Raw genomic sequence first — 17,720 nt, forward strand, 5'->3', positions numbered from 1 at the left:
AAGTAAACTCCAAATGGATCAAAGACCTGAATGTAAGTCATTAAACCAAAAAACTCTTAGAAAAAAACATAGGCAAAAATCTCTTGGACACAAACATTAGCAACTTCTTCATGAACATATCTCCCCGGGCAAGGAAAACAAAAGCAAAAAGGAACAAGTGGGACTATATCAAGCTGAAAAGCTTCTGTACAGCAAAGGACACCATCAATAGAACAAAAAGTTACCCTACAGTATGGGAGAATATTTTCATAAATGACAGATCCGATAAAGGCTTGACATCCAAAATATATAAAGAGCTCACACACCTCAACAAACAAAAAGCAAATGACCCAGTTAAAATACGAACAGAGGATCTGAACAGACACTTCTCCAAAGAAGAAGGTCAAATGGCCAACAGGCACATGAAAGGATGCTCCACACCACTAATCATCAGGGAAATGTAAATTAAAACCACAATGAAATATCACCTCACACCAGTTAGGATGGCTACCATCCAAAAGACAAAGAACAACAAATGTTGGCGAGGTTGTGGAGAAAGGGGAACCCTCCTACACTGCTGGTGGGAATGTAAATTAATTGAACCACTGTGGAAAGCAGTACGGAGGTTCCTCAAAAAACTCAAAATAGAAATACCATTTGACCCAGGAATTCCACTCCTAGGAATTTACCCTAAGAATGCAAGAGCCCAGTTTCAAATAGACAGATGTACCCCTATGCTTATCGCAGCACTATTTACAATAGCCAAGAAATGGAAGCAATCTAAGTGTCCATCAGTAGATGAATGGATAAAGAATATGTGGTGCATATACACAATGGAGTATTAGTCAGCTACAAGATAAAATCAAATCCTACCATTTGCAAAAACATGGATGGAACTAGAGGGTATTATGCTTCATGAAATAAGCCAGGCAGAGAAAGACAAGTATCAAATGATTTCACTCATCTGTGGAGTATAAGAACAAAGAATAAATAAACTGAAGGAACAAAACAGCAGCAGACTCACAGAACTCAAGAATGGACTAACAGTTACCAAAGGGAAAGGGACTGGGGAGGATGGGTGGGAAGGGAGGGGTAAGGGGAAAAAGGGGCATTACGATTAGCACACATGGTGTGGGCGGGTGGCACAGGGACAGCATTGCAACACAAAGAAGACAAGTAGTGATTCGAGAACATCTTACTATGCTGATGGACAGTGACTTTAATGGGGTATGTAGTGAGGAGTTGATAATGGTGGGAGTCTAGTAACGATAATGTTGCTCATGTAATTGCACTTTAATGATACCAAAATAAAAAAATTTTTAAATGGTCAGAGGACCTGAAGAGACACTTCTCCAAAGAAGAATTTCAGATATCCAACAGGCACATGAAAAGATGCTCCACTTCGCTAATCATCAGGGAAATGCAAACTAAAACCACAATGAGATATCACCTTACATCAGTTAGGATGGCCAACATACAAAAGACAAGGCTGGCAAGGATGAGGAGGAAGGGGAACCCTCCTACAATGTTGGTGGGAGTCTAAATTACTTCACCCATTGTGGAAAGCAGTATGGAGGTTCCTCAAAAAACTCAAAATAGAAATATCATTCACCTGGGAATTCCACTCCTAGGAATTTACCCAAAGAAAGCAAGATCTCAGATTCAAAAAGACATATGCACCCCTACGTAAATACTGCAGCACTATTTACAATAGCCAAGATATGGAAGCAACCTAAGTGTCCCATCAGTGGATGAATAGATTAAGAAGATGTGGTACATATACACAATGGAATATTATTCAGCCATAAGAAGAAAACAAATCTTACCATTTGCAACAACATGGCTGGAGCTGGATGGTATTATGCTCAGTGAAATAAGCCAGGAAGAGAAAGACAAGTACCAAATGACTTCCCTCGTTTGTGGAGTATAACAACAAAGAAAAACTGAAGGAATGAAATAGCAGCCGACTCACAGAACCCAAGAAGGGACTAGAGGTTTCCAAAATGAAAGGGCGTGTGGAGGACGGGCAGGAAGGGAGGAAGAAGGGGATTCATGGGTATTATAATTAGCACACATAATGCAGGGGGGTCACGGGGAAGGCAGTATAGCACAGAGAAGACAGTAGTCTTACTACGCTGGTGGACAGTGACAGTAATGCGGTATGTGGGGATACTTGATAATAGAGGGGAATGTAGTAACCACAATGCTGCTCATGTGAAACCTTCATAAGACTGTGTTATCAATGATACCTTAATTTTAAAAAGTATAGATATTATTCAGAAAGGATAAACACAATTCTAAACGAAAAAGGAAAGTGACTAGCCAACACTTGTCAAACTCATCTCTAAACATGCAAAATTAATTAAAGGTTTTCTTAAAAAAGACTTTTTTCTATCCAGTAAAGTACTCTGCAAATAGTACACCGGTCTCAGAAATAGCTTAATTCTAGTAACTGAAAAATACGTTATCTGAATCACTTTTATCTAAGCATTTCTATTCAATTATTCCAATATTCTAACCCATTAGAAAACATACATAAGTAGTCACCTTTTGAAGCAGGTGGTGTGAAAAACCTGTTCTGACTGTGAAAAGCACCCCGTCCTCCTCGATTGCCTGAAAATCCACCACGAGAAGAAATCTTCTGTGAGACTTTGAGTGGTCGTTTTGGTGGAGGTATTCCATCTTGAGGGACCACTTCCTTACTTTCAGCTGCAACAAAGTCATCCACATGCATAGATGGTGGTCTGCTTGTGTTCTGTTTCCTCTGACGAAAAATATCATGGGGCCGAATACCCTGTCCAAATCCTCCCCTGCCCCTTCCTCTTGGTGGTGGCACAACATGGGCTCGTTTGGCAGGTTCAATGTATTCAGATTTCCCACTATTAAAACAAAAGTACCTCGTGAAACCTTTTTTTTAATTCATATTTCCAGTGAAAATAGAAGTTAATTTTTGAAATACTGAAAACTACATTTTGATTATTTCTTATTCCAATTATGTTAATGTTGCAAATATCTCTTACTTTCTGGGGAAAAACAACAGAAGAGCTGAGAATGGTACATTTTATTGATATGACCAACAATTATTTTAAATGACCTAGTTTACCTCTTGTTCAAACCTTCCACACTCTCATAAAGCAATAAAACAAATGTACTGTGGATATCCTAGCCAAACTGTTATCTTTAAAAAAAATTCCAAACTACACTCATGATTTAATTATTATGCCAACTTCCTTTTCTCTTTAATAGTCATGTGTCTTTTTTTAAATGTTTCTGCCAGTTTAATGGGTGTTTAGGAGTATTTCAAACTTGTTTACATTTTCATTTTTAATTACTAATGAGTTAGCATTTTTTATGTTGCTATTTTTTCTTGGTATTTCCTTCTGCATAACCTATTATGTCCACCTCTTCCGAGTACTTATCAACGGGAACTTTTATTTTTATCTTACGTGTCTATCCTAAAATACATTAACAAATAAGCTTACAAGACCACAATGAAGATCTTCAGTAGAATAAATTTTACCTTGAGGTTATAAAGGTCTCATGTTTGTGCTTTCCAAGTTTGAATCCTTTTGTAGTCTTGGTTCTCCCTGGAGATGATGGTTCTGACAGAAATGAACGCTCTAATTCTGAGTGCAGGTCAAAGTCACTACAGCATTTTTCAGAGAGCTCTATTAAGTCCACCTTTACCTGCAGTCATAAAATAAATAAAAAATGAAACATGCACCTTAAATGTAACTATTAATGTAACATTTGATTACAGAAATTATTTCCTATAAATTATATTTCACTCTCACAATAATTAAATTATAAATTACAAGTCTGCCTCTTTCCCTCGTCTGAAAAAAAAGCCACATCACTGGCAGTTAAAAAAAAAGCATCTTAGGAACTCAGCTGCTCTTGTGGGGTTAGGGGGACATTCCTCCTCAAAGAAGGGCTATTAATCTGGGAGGACCTCTGCTGCTTGACAAAGAATTCAAATTTCTCTATATAAATTAACAATGTAGCATCTATAGAACTTTTCCAAAAGAATCTGAAAATATACTTTACCAGCCTTGTATAGTCAACATATCTGTTATAAAAGGATTCTGTGCCATAAATCTCAAAGTTCTATACTTGGTTCCAACCTCAGTTTATTTTCAGAGAAATGAAAATTATGTTTACTTAGGTTTTATTCAAATTTATCACACCTAAAAGACCTAAAATTTCCCTAAACCATGCAAGGTCACAATCATCATAACAAGACAGTGACAATTCAACATCAAGTTATGAAAAGAACAACTTCTAATACAAGTATTTTAGACCTGTGATGCTAAATATGGTAGGTACGAACCAAAGGTGCCTATTTAAATTTAAATTCATTAAAATTAAATTAAAAAATAAAATTCAGTTCCTTAGTTACATTAGCAACATTTAATTGCTCAACAGTCACATGAGGCTAGAGCCTTGTACTTAGGACAGGGTGAATTATAGAAGACTTCTATCTACATAAAGTTTTAGTGGACAGCGCAGTTCTAAGGAATCAATGAACAATTTACACTAAAAAAGAAATTCTTTGCTGCAATTTTAATTGAATTTTACGTGATATTTTAAAGAAGGGAAAGGAGTCCATTTAGTATACTAAATATACCTTAAATGTGAAGCAAATCATTCTTTTAGTTTTTTATTGTACATGAGTACTAGCATATTTTAGACAAGGGAATATCCAATTACATTTATTTCTCTGATCAAGAAAAATATAATATATGGTACAATAAAATGTGGCTGAAATCATCCTCCCTAATACACCTCTGAGAAGCATGAGACTACATTAAATTTTAAATCTTTAACTATACTCTTACCTGCTCAGCATTTTGTTTAAAAGAATGTCATTTCCCATTTGTACTATATTATTAAAAAATACATTCTCTAAATTTCCCCAAATTAAGAGCAGATACCAAACACAGTTCCCCTCCTTAAACCCAAATAAAGGAATGAATTGTAATTTTGTGGAATATTTTTCTCTCTTCTATACTCTATAAATACAAGAAAACAAAGTGCTTCAAAGTACCTGGGCACAAATGTGATTTTACCCTACAGTGTCTTCACAAATACCCAGATCAGTAACTTTTATAAAAGAAGCCAAACAAGTAGCATTAAAAACAAGTGACCTGGACATAGTAGGCAAGTGACATAAAAATAATGCAGTACTGGTCCCTAAACAGACCTTCAACACCCATGTAATATGTAACCTATTTTAGTGCTAACAATACAAAAAGAAACAAAAAAAATTCACGTTTTTCTAAATATTTAGAAATAAAATTACTTATACCAAGTCCAGATCTGTATCAATCTCTTCAGCCTGAAATGGAGTGAACCACATAGATTTCAACTGATCATCCATGACATCAGCTAGAACATAGGCAGTCCTAGAACAGCAAAAGTACTTGGTAAAAAGCAGAATCCCAAAATCATGTATTTTAGCTTATCATCTAAGTAAAACCTGTGAAAGGTACAATTAAAAATGTTTCCCTCTAAAGTATTAGTAAAATTAGCATTTAAAGACACCTTCATAGAAGAAAACATAGGCAAAAATCTCTTGAATATAATAAACAGGAGCAACTTTTTCCTAAACACATCTCCTCGGAAAAGGGAAAGAAAAGCAAAAATGAACAAATGGGGTTACATCAAACTAAAAAGCTTCTGTACAGCAGAGGATACCATCAGCAGAACAAAAAGGTACCCTACAGTACCAAAGAACATATTCATAAATGACATATCCGACAAGGGGTTAACATCCAAAATATATGAATAACTCACACACCTCAACACTCAAAAAGCAAATAACCCAATTAAAAAATGGGCAGAGGACCTGAAGAGACACTTCTACAAAGAAGAAATTCAGGTATTCAACAGGCACATGAAAAGATGCTTCACATCACCCATCATCAGGGAAACACAAATTAAAACCACAATGAGATATCACTCACACCAGTTAGGATGGCCAATATTCAAAAGACAAGGAACAACAAATGCTGGTGAGGATGAGGAGAAAGGGGAACCATCCTATACTGTTGGTGGGAATGTAAATTAGTTCAACCATTGTGGAAAGCAGTATGGAGGTTCTTCAAAAAACTCAAAATATAAACACCATTTGACCCAGGAATTCCACTCCTAAGAATTTACCCAAAGAAAACAAAATCCCTCATTCAAAAAGACATATGCACCCCTATGTTTATCACAGCACTACTTACAATAGCCAAGACATGGAAGCAGCCTAAATGTCTATCAACAGATAAATGGATAAAGATGATATGGTACATATACATAATAGCATATTATTCAGCCATAAGAAGAAAACAAATCCTACCATTTGCAACAACATGGATAGAGCTACAGTGTATTGCTCAGTGAAATAAGCCAGGTGGAGAAAGACAAGAACCAAATGATGTCACTCATTTGTGGAGTATAATAATAAAACAAAACTGAAGGAACAAAGAGCAGACTCACAGACTCCAAGAAAGGACTAGAGGTTACCAAAGGGGAGGAGTTGGGGAGGTTGGGCAGAGAGGGAGAAGGTGATTAAGGGGCACTATAATTCGCCATCACAGTATAGGTAGGTCTCCAGGAAGACAATACAGCATGGAGAAGACAACTAATGACTCAATAGCATCTTACTACACTGATAGTGACCGCAATGGGGGCGAGGACTTGATAAGAGGGTGAATGCTGAAACCACAATGTTGTTCATGTGAAACCTTCATAAGGCTGTATATCAATGATACTTAAATTTAAAAAAATGACTCCTTCAAAAAAGCTATTTAAAAATTAAATATCCTTAAAAACTTTTTCAATAACTTGGAAATTAATCTTGTTGTGATAGACTTTGACCTTTCAGTAAAATAAAACAGAACCATAGTTTTATTTCCAAAAAGCCAAGTTTACTACTTTTTATCAGTGTGTACAGAAACTACCCATACTTAATTTTCCTAAATTTAGAGAATAATTTCAGCACACAGAATAGTCATTATTCTCTAAAAGTATAATTCTTCAAACAGCAAGAGGCATAGATCCTCTCAAACAAGGATCAGCAAACTACTGCTCCATTTTGCCGGCCTGTTTTTGTACAGCCTGCAAGCTAGGAATAGTTTGTATATTTCAAGTTTTTTAAAAAACAAAAGAAACAATCAGAAAGATAAAGCAGAATAGAAGAAGAGGCTAGATGTGGCCTGCAAAGCCTAAAATTTTTACTATCTGGCTCTTTACAGACAAATTGCTGGTCCTCTCTAGACTCCAGCCATTAAATACACAATATCTAATCAACCAAGAACATTGCTTGCTTTACCTGTTGTTAAACAGATTCTGGAGAGATTCTGGAGCTGACAGTACTGGTTCTATATCCTGGTTACCAAGAGGTAAAGGGTCACCTGATGACTCCAGCATCTGCTTAAGTCCAACTACATTGTCCAACAAAGAATCCAGATTGTCATCATCCTTTGAGTGTTCCTAGATACAAACAAAAGCAGAGTAAGAAGATGCAGGTAAACTTGAACATTTATATTCTTAATCTACTGACTCTTTAGTAGAAAAAGTTGTATTTTTCACATTTCTAAGATATTTGGAGCACCATCAAGAAATTATCAACTTAACATTAAACATATTACAATACAACAAACACCAAAAACACTTGTTTTTGTTATTTCTATAGAATGGTAGCAGGAGGCACCCTGCATTCAAACAATAAACAATTCAAAAAGTACTGCCTTCATTTACTCCTTAAAATTCATAACAGTATACAGGACTTCACCCCAAATTATTAATTCAAGGAGTTATTTTAAACGGTATAAATTCCCAACTGAGGGTTCACTATTTAAAAAGATCACTAGTCAAACTGAGAAGAAAACATGTCTTGGGAATGAGCTGTTTTTATTGTTTGTTTTGCTTTTCTTTTTTTTACCAAAACAAGCTTCTCTAGTTCAAGGAACAAATTTTCTGGACTTTCTTCTTTGCTTTGTAGAAGCTGTTTTAACTCTGCAGCATTAATACTCATCGTCCGTGATGGATGAGCTCCCTCTACTTCCATGAGACCACTATCATCTCCACAACATCCCTGTAAATGTCACACACAGGTTAAATTTGAGAGCAGAGAAATTTGCAAAGATGCTTCCAAACTTATTCAGATATTTAAGCTGCATTTGCTGCAATCTTCCCCTCAGTGTTTCGGTTTTACATCAGTACAAATGGCTAATTTTAAGAAGGATTTAGCCAGCTCAAAGTTGAAAAATAAGTAGGCAAACACATATATTCAATTTACTGGCATCAAGATTTATCAACAAAAATATCGAATGGCAAAAACAGTGGTACTTGCAGTACACAAAACATACTGACTGATACTCAAGTTAATAAAGTGCCTGCTATAACAAAGAGCTGAATGAACCTGAATTTACCTTTCTGGACATAAGGCAAACAACTAAAGAAAACAGTCACTGTCATAGTTAAGACAATATGCTATTATGTGGAAAAGTAACTATTTTCTGCTTTAAAAAGTATGCCACATAATAAAACGAATTTTGGAATAGAAAATTCACCCAACAGAAGAAACTTTGGTTTCTGACAATAAATCCATTCATAATGTCACATATGAAAGAACACTTAAGTAATTTCAAATTTTTAGAACAAAGCCCTATTTATTTTTATTGTATATATTGTAACTGACATACATTATATTAGTTTCAGGTGTACAATACAGTGATTCACATTTGTATACATTACAAAATATTCACCACAGTAAGTCCAGTTAGCGTCTATCACAACACAAAGTTAATACAATATTATTAACTATATTCTCCAAGTTCAGCTATGTTTAAAGTGGCTCAAAAGGAATATGGTCTATTAGGAGAATATACCCACCAATTCGGATCCAAGATTTTGTATTATTAAAAAATAGGTATTAACAATTAAAATTTTGTTTGGAGCTCCATTTTTTTCTGTAACTGGACACATTTCAGCATGAAATGAAAATTATTTTTAAAAGACTGCCACTCAAACTGTTAATGTTATCTGACACATACTGGTTCCTTTCAGAAAACACTAGACTGAGGAAGTCACTGACACTGTGTTAAGAGGGCATACAGTTTTAATGAGAAATTCAACAAACCAGTATGTCTACAAGGGTTTTATTTCCTCTGGCGGTGGAGGTAAAGGGTAGGTTGATGATGGCATAGCCCATATTTTATTCTAAATATACTTAAGGTAAATGAGTTAAAAATTATCAGAGAGCACTGACAAAATAGACTGTAAAGAATTATCTTTAATGGAATGGTCTCCTAAATGCTGATAAAATGTATAAATTGTACAGATTAAATATATTTTATGGAAATAAGCCTATTAACTAGATTATAAATTAGCAAGGCATCTCTCTGGCTTCTTACTCTTATTCTTACCACTTTCACCAAGAGATGGGAAGTTTAGTATAGCTAAATCATAAAGTATTATAATGATTATTATTTTTAAAGGTCAAAAAAAACAGACCAACATAATGAATTTTAAAAAATAGAGGGGGAGACCTAATGCCCACCAAAAATCTGTACATGGATGTTTATAGCAGCTTTATTTATAACTGCAAAAAACTTGAAAGGAAGCAGGACATCTTTTATTAGGTGAATGGATAAATAAAATGTAGTAAGATTAGTGGTTGCCAGGGGTTAGGGAGAAAGGATGAGTAAGCGGAGAACAGAGGATTTTAGCTGGTAAAACTATTTTGTAGGGCACTATATGGTGGATTCATGTCCATATATATTTGTCAAAACCCACAGATAGTTCAGTAATGAAAGTGAACCCTAATATAAATTATGGACTTTGATAACAGTTTATGATAATGATGTGTCAACTGTAATAAATGTACTACTGTGGTTACAGCAGGTTGGCAGGTCCACAGTCAGGGAGATTTTACCATAGTATAGGAGATGTGTTTGGGGAGGGTGGGAGGACAAGGAGTGATATGAGAACTTTCTTCACCTTCCACTTCATTTTGCTGTGAACCTAAAACTGCTCTAAAAATAAAAATCTATGTAAAAAAAAAAAAAGATTGTTGGCTGAAAAGTAAAAAGCTATTCATTGATTAAAATATTTGGAATGAAGTAAAAATTTCATCTTTCCATACTTTCTTCATTATTATGATCAGAAATGTCTTGAGCAAAACAAACTGCATTTTAAGTTCTAATCCTGCTAACTTTTTATTAAAAGCAGTCTTACAAAAATCTAGGGTTAAATTTAGCACAATCTATAGTTTTCTGTATATATACTTCTGTGAGTAAAGAATTTTTAAGCCTTTTAAATGGCAATCTACAGAGTTACTTCAGGAAAATGAAAATTCTCTCAAATTTGTTTGTGATATAATCTCAAATCTCCTTATTCACTTAGCAAACACTTCAGTTGCTAAATTGTACACAACATTATACAAGTACTCTGGGAAAAAACTAGTAAGACATGGTCTCTAATCTCAGTGAGCTAATCAGAAAGTGAGAAGGGAAATGGTAAATAGGTATACAAATGACATAAAAAAATTTAAAAACATGCTGTGAAGTGTACAGAAAGTAATCTCAAAGGCTTCACAAATTCAGGTGCATCAAAACAAACACTATGAACAGATTGTAGCTTGACAAAAAAAAAAAAAAAAGAACAAGTGAGAGAAACCAACAAACTGAGAGAAGCATGGCCAAAGAGAAATATAAGTAAATGAGATTTATGAATGATGGCAAAGTATAAAAGGTTTTCTAAGGGAGCAGTAGTTGCAAGGGTAACTTTTTTGGTTTTTCAGTGAATAGTCTTGAATGCAATGCTGAACAGTTTGGAATTTATCCTATAGATACCAAAAGTTATTGTAGGGTGGAGGGACATGATCTGATATCTGATTTAGGAAACTATAAATTCACAGAGAACTATTCAGAATGTATCAGAGAAGTAAATGTTTGGAAGGAAACTGGAAAGACTGATATAGCAGACTGAAAGAAAATAGAACTAAAGATACAAGAATTATAAAAAAACTAAACAGAAATTCTGGAATAAAAAAGTATAATAACTGAAATGAAAAATTCACTAGAAGGGCTCAACAGGAGATTTGAGCTAGGAAAAGAAAGAATCACTGAACTTGCAAACAGGTCAAGTGAGATTGTCCATTTTAAGGAACAAAAAGAAGAAAGAATGAAGAACCACAAGCATAGCCTCAGAGACCTATGGGGATATAATCAAGAGCACCAACATATAAGACTTGCATATTGAAAACTACATAACATCATAGAAAAAAATTAAAGACTAAATAAATAGAAAGCCATCCCATGTCCATGGATTAGTAGTATTAAGATAGTAATACTCCTGAAATTGATCTATAGATTCAATACAATCCTTATCAAAATCCCAGCAGTATCTTTGCAGAAATTAACACAGAGACAGAAAGTAGATCAGTGGTCGCCAGGGGTTAGGGAAAAGGGGGAGTGGGGAATTTCTGTTAATGGACACAGAGCTTCCTCTTGGGGTTATAAAATCATTCTGAAATTAGATATGGCAACGGTTGCACAATTCTGTGAATATACTAAAAAACCACTGAACTGTCAGTTCAAAAGGGTGACTTACATGGGATGTGGATTATATCTCAATAACAATGTTATGAAAAAAAGAAGACAGAGAAATCTAAGGTAATAGGGAAATACAAAAGGAAGACTGAGCTATGAAAAGTTCCATGAATAAACCCGACAATGGCAGTTGCTAAAGATGTTGAACAAAAAGGGGAAAGTTGGCTACTATTTCATGATTTCTATCAGGAAGGTCAAGAAAAGTCAGTGGTATAAAAGCAAAGCACATAAAAGATGAACCTAGATTATGGGGGAAGATTATTAATTTAGTTTTGGATATTCAGATAGTATATCCACAAGCCAAGGTCAAGCAGAGACAGTAAGGAAAGACAGGAGATGGAAAAGGAACTAGGTAGGATATTAGAAGGGTTAAGATCTACATCATAGACAGAAATGAAGTAATATACGGGTATATTTTCCTCTGATTAAGGAGGGAAATAACAGATTAGAATTAACCTAAGGAGAGTGAAAGGATTTAGAAATTAAACAGGATAGACTTCTCAATGAAGGAGGTAAGAAAAGGAAATACATTGATGAGATATGAATAAAATGAGGTATGAATAAAAGCATTTACTAGCAGATGTGGGGACCCAGAAGATCTAGGGTAACATGAATGAATACTGGTCAGTGGTTTCTGATTAGAAACTGCTGATGACATGTGTAAGAAAATCTATCAAACTGACATTAATAACACACCACTTAGGATCTAGTAAAACATTAATAAGTAGTCTTCCATAAGGTAAAGCTCTAAAATCTCTTTAGGGTAGGATAGTCCTACTATTAAATATGCCAGTCTTTAAGAACCAAAGCATCTGGGTAAACTTATTTACTTTAATAAACTATACATGACATAAAACAATAGTTTGCCAACAAAATTGGCATGACAATAACTACAAATACAACAACCAGCTTCAGACAGGCTTACCAAAGTATTCTCAAAATAAACTACATGTACAAGCAAAATACACTAAATTTAATTTTTCTTATGAAATCATCCCATATTATATTTATTTTGGTAACAGTTTAAACAGGTCCTCTTCCCAAACAGAAACCTTAAATATGAGCTGAATTTCTTAAACCAATGTTGACAGAACACCAACCCATATGATGTTAATCATTGTACACACACACACGCACCCAAGTACTCTGAAGATGTTACATTTGGACAAAGCTGGATTAGACTGCAGTAAAGCAAGTTTCTATTTATTCAGGAACTTTAGAGCTTTTAATATACTTATGTGCACAGTTAAGCTCCATTAGGGGAGACAACTGTGGTCAAACTTACTGGACCACAAACACTTTTTAAAGGCAGGCTGAATAGCTTCTGGAATTATATACACAGTATATACCATGATTTTGGAAAATACTAATGAGAGAAATTCTTAATTAGACTTTACATTTAGGGAAATAATCTTAAATCCGTATCTGTGATTGATACAAAACACTCTAGTATAATAAACTTTACATTCATCCCCAAATCACAACACCGAAAACCCTATTAGTAAATGCTCAATTAAATGACAGTAAGTAAATACCTGATTTACTGATAAAACTTGACTAGGCTGAGTGACCCTAGCAAGGTAACTCATTGTAAAAAATTATGTAAAAAATGAAGGCAATATAGGGTAGTATTTTTCTCTAAGTTGCAAAGTCAAAGAATTCTTCACAAATTCATGATGCCCAATAAATTAAAGAGTTTAATAAAGTCTACTCTTCAATGTCTATCTTTTTTGTAAATCAACAACCTTTATTTATAATGGGGTGAGGGCACAGGAAAAATACTACTCTAAGTCCAAAAGCATTACTCCAAGATATTTTTGAACCAAGCAATTTTTTTAACTTTATGACAAAAATTTTTTAATTTAATATAAAACACATATACACTTACCATTGTGTCAGAGCTAAGAATTTGTCTCATAAATTCCAAAAATGAAGATGCAAGTTCACCTGTGTCCTTACTAAATGTGCTGACCACTCGTTTCAGTAAACTATGCAGAGCATTACTGTTTTTCCTTAAAGAACTGTAATAAAGAAAACAGATGCCTTAAAATTTGAGTGTATAAATCTAGTATGAGAATGAACTATCTCAGTTAAGGTAGAATAAAATTTAATCAGCATTTAATAAAATGTGAAAGGTACTCTGGTGTCTTTGTACACATACTTACATAACACATCAATATCTATAATTAATTTCTTCTTTCAAAAATAAGCTTCATGCTCTTAAAAACTTTCCCCCAAATATAAAGGTATGAAATGGCAAAAGAAACTTGCAGGTGTCCTATTTTTACACTTTCTATAACCTGAGGATTTCTAACATAAGGAGATTACAAATGTCTCAGAAGCCTGACCAAAAAGTCTAACTTCATAATAACTACAAAGAATGACTACTTTTGACACTTAATCTGATAGAAGGACTCAATCAAGGGTACAGAGCAGGGGTTAGTAAAGAGTCTGAGTGTAAACATTTTAGGTTTTGTGGGCTATACACAACCCAGTCTGTTTCTCTCTATATGTAACAGTAGTCTCAGTCACAATTAACTCAACTGTTGGTGTAGTGGAAAGCAGCCATAGAGAACACATAAATTCTGGCTATGTTTCAATAAAACTTTATTTACAAAAACAGATGTTGGAATGGACTTGCCATAGTTTGCCAATCCCTGAAATAGATTTCAGCATAACAATCATGATACACACACACACACACACACACACACACACATACACACACACACATCTTTATGACAATATACCACACACATCTTCATGACAATATACACTACTGCTAAAATTACTCTATGCATTTATACAGCTCTTGATCAAGAGAGTTTCAGGAGCAAAGTATTCTATTGTATTAATATTAGAAATTAAACAGGATGTGAAAATATTGTTATGTCCTTTAAGCTGTAACATAATTAGCCAAAATGAAAATATGCATGATACCAACACTAAACATGTGGTGTTTATACTTGAAAAATGTGGTTGGATTCTGAGATGCCATTCATACAAGACTCCAGTGAAGCAATACAAAAGAAAGCTAAGACGCTACTCTTCAGAACTTAATAAAATAATGAGATGGACTAGGCGCAGCGAACAGGAAAGAGATAAATTAAAAGATAACAAAAGCATGGGTTCAAATTGGACTATACTAATAACCAGCCTGAAAGTATTTAAAAACTGGGGTCCTCTAAACACCTATTAGAATCTCTAAAATAAAAAACTCCAGCAATACCAAATTCTGGTATTTTGTTGCTCAACTTATACACAAGTTGTCTATAAAAGGGTGGTACACTGGAATGTTGGGATGATGGAACTGCTCTGTATGCAACTGTGGTAGTAAACACATGAACATGCATTTGTCAAAATCCATAGACCTGTACATCATAAAACATGAATGAGGTTAATTACAAAGAAAGGGGAGAGACTGGAATCAATCTCCTATTTTGGATTGGAGTCTTAAGAACCAGTATAAACTCATTTTTAAAAATTCATATAAATTTTAAAAATGCAAAAATAAATGTAGATGTGTGTTTACGCATGAGTTAGGACACATACATATCTTTCCTAGATCTATCCAAAGAGAGAAACCAAAATCAGTGACACACGTTAAGCAACAAAATAAATAATAGTACTAGATTACTATACAAGGAAAAAATTAATGTCCATGAGTCCATGCTGATAATAAAGACTTACATAAGTAAATAAATGAGGGAAAAGTTACTATTCTTTCTTATAGTAGGATATTTAATGAACGAAAAGAATAAGACAGATAGGAAATCACCACTAGAAAATCATCGTAATAAATACCATATACCAAAATTCACAGATGGGTACTAAAATTAGTGGGCAAAAGTTGTAAGCAGAAATAGGATACCTACATAATCTCAAAGTATACTCTTCAAAATATTTAGTAGTTAAAAATGGAAAATTTGCACTGCAGAATCCTGGCAGACCACCTCAGTCAAGTGATCTTGATTAACATTATCAGAAACACATCATGCATTTCCTAGTATGATGCACTGAGAAAGGTGAATCGTCTCAGTGATATCCTCAATCTCAATCTATGAGAAAACATCAAACCTAAATTGAAGGAAATTCTTCTATAAAATAAGTGACAAGTATTGTCCAAAAACGTTAAGGTCATAAAAAACAGGATACAGGAGACAAAGGATACAACTAAAAGCAATCTAGGAACCTGTCTTGGATCCTAGAACAGAAATAGACATTAATGAAAAAACTAGTAGAAATCTAAAAAAAAAAATCTGTATTTAGTTAACAGTATTATGCAAAAATTAGTTTCTTAGTTTTACTAAATATTCAATGGTTATATAAAACACTGACATAAGAGAAAGCTAGATGAAGGAGAGCTCTGAACTATTATTTTTCCAATTCTTCTGAAAGTCTAAAACTATTTTTTAAAATTTATTTTTAAATAGGATCTGCCTCAGGGGTGTTGTGAGGACTATATGAAAAAGTATATAGTAACCTGCTCATAAAAAAAGCCAGATAAAAGCCAGATCATGCTATACCTCTGCTCAAAACCTTACAATGTCCCTTATAACACTAAGGCCCTTGATGATTTGCCCTCTACTGTACCCACTCTCATTGCTTCTCTGAATCCATGCCCTATCATTTTCTCCTTGCTCACTGACTCCTAGGGCAGGCACCATGGCCTTATAGCTGCTTCTCAGACATGTAAAGCATGTTATTTGAAATTGTTGTTCCCCAGGATCTTGGTCTTTGTTCAAGGGTCACCTTCTCAGCAAAGACTTCCCTGATCACCTCCTGGTATTTCAAACGACAGCGCCCTCACTCTGGCACGTACTCTCCTCTGCTGTACTTTATGTTTTTCTGTAAAATACAGTTGACCCTTGAACAACACAGGTTTGAACTGCATGGGACCAACTATATACAGATTTTTCTCAATAAATATATTGGAAAATATTTTGGAAATTTGCAACAACTTGAAAAAAACATTTTCTCTAGCTTACTTTAAGAATACAGAATATAATACATATAACATATAAAACATGTGTTAATCAACGATTTATATTATTGGTAAGGCTCCCAGTCAACAGCAGGCTACTATTAGTAGCTAAGTTTTAGGGGAGTCAAAAGTTATACGTGGATTTTCAACTGCACAGGGGTTTAGTGGCCCTAAATTCTGAGTTGTTCAAGGGTCAATTGTACTATGTATTTTATTCACGTATTTATTGTCTGTCTACCTCTAGTAGAACAAGCACCAAGGAGGCAAGGTTTTTTTTTTTAAGTGAATCCCCAGCACCTAGAACAGAAAGGGCATTTAATAAATATCTGTGGACTAAATGAACCTAGTATTCATTTTTATTCCTTTAGTACCTATCATGTCCCAGGTTTCTAGGTACTAGAAGGAATATCATCAAGAATACAGTCCCTGTCTTTGTGCAGCTTATATTCTAGTGAGGAAGACAACCAAATAAGCAAAAAACTATAAAATGTAATGTCAAACAATGTAAATAACAATGAAAAACATAAAGGTGGAGAAGGAATGAATATAAAAGGATAGGCTATTTTAGATATATTTAGATGGGAAATATACAGATACCTGAGTGAAGTGAAGAAATAAGTCCTAGAACAATCTAGAGGAAAATCAATTTGAAAAACAAAGAACAGAATAGTCTGGAGTTAGGAATAAGTTTGACAGGACCAAAACTGAGGATAAAAGAGCTAAGTCAAAAAGGTTGCCAAGGGCCAGGTTGTATAACGCCTTAAAAATCATTACAGAGAGTTTGGATTTATTTGCAGTGCAAAGGGAAGCCACTAGAAGGATTTAAGCAAAACAATGACATGTATCTGTTTCAAGTTTTGAAAGATCAGTCTGAGTCCTGAGAGAACAGATTTTTAGGGGGAAAATAGTAGCAGCAGGAACAGACTGAAGGCTATTACAATGGGTCATGCAAGAAATGATGGACTAGACAAGAGTGGTAGCTATGGAGGTGGAGAAAAGTGATCAGATTCAAAATAAATTATGGAGGTGTAATCCACTAAATAACTGATAAACTGGATGTAGGGACTGAGGAAAAGAGAAGGATCAAGAATCTTGGGAGTTTTGGTAGTACACCTGGGTGAATGGTGATAACATTCACTGGGATGAACAAG

The 17,720-nt window shown here is 34.4% G+C and overlaps 1 protein-coding gene across 6 annotated transcripts in view; it reads right to left on the reverse strand.

The window, feature by feature from the left end:
- Positions 1-17,720, reverse strand: part of VIRMA (vir like m6A methyltransferase associated) — a 65,743-nt gene that overhangs the window by 12,448 nt on the left and 35,575 nt on the right. For 2 of the 6 annotated variants that reach the window (XM_036995371.2, XM_073229842.1), the window contains 6 exons: positions 13,474-13,606; positions 7,913-8,065; positions 7,301-7,461; positions 5,288-5,384; positions 3,500-3,666; positions 2,527-2,858 (listed from right to left, as the gene is read on the reverse strand). In XM_036995371.2, coding sequence (XP_036851266.2) covers positions 2,527-2,858; positions 3,500-3,666; positions 5,288-5,384; positions 7,301-7,461; positions 7,913-8,065; positions 13,474-13,606 — 1,043 coding nt within the window. Of the gene's footprint in view, positions 1-2,526; positions 2,859-3,499; positions 3,667-5,287; positions 5,385-7,300; positions 7,462-7,912; positions 8,066-13,473; positions 13,607-15,340; positions 15,644-17,720 lie in introns of those variants that run through there. The other 4 variants (XM_036995373.2, XR_005055109.2, XR_005055110.2 and 1 more) reach the window with 4 other exon arrangements.

Source organism: Manis javanica, chromosome 2, assembly GCF_040802235.1.
Source record: "Manis javanica isolate MJ-LG chromosome 2, MJ_LKY, whole genome shotgun sequence".
NCBI classification, from domain to species: domain Eukaryota; kingdom Metazoa; phylum Chordata; class Mammalia; order Pholidota; family Manidae; genus Manis; species Manis javanica.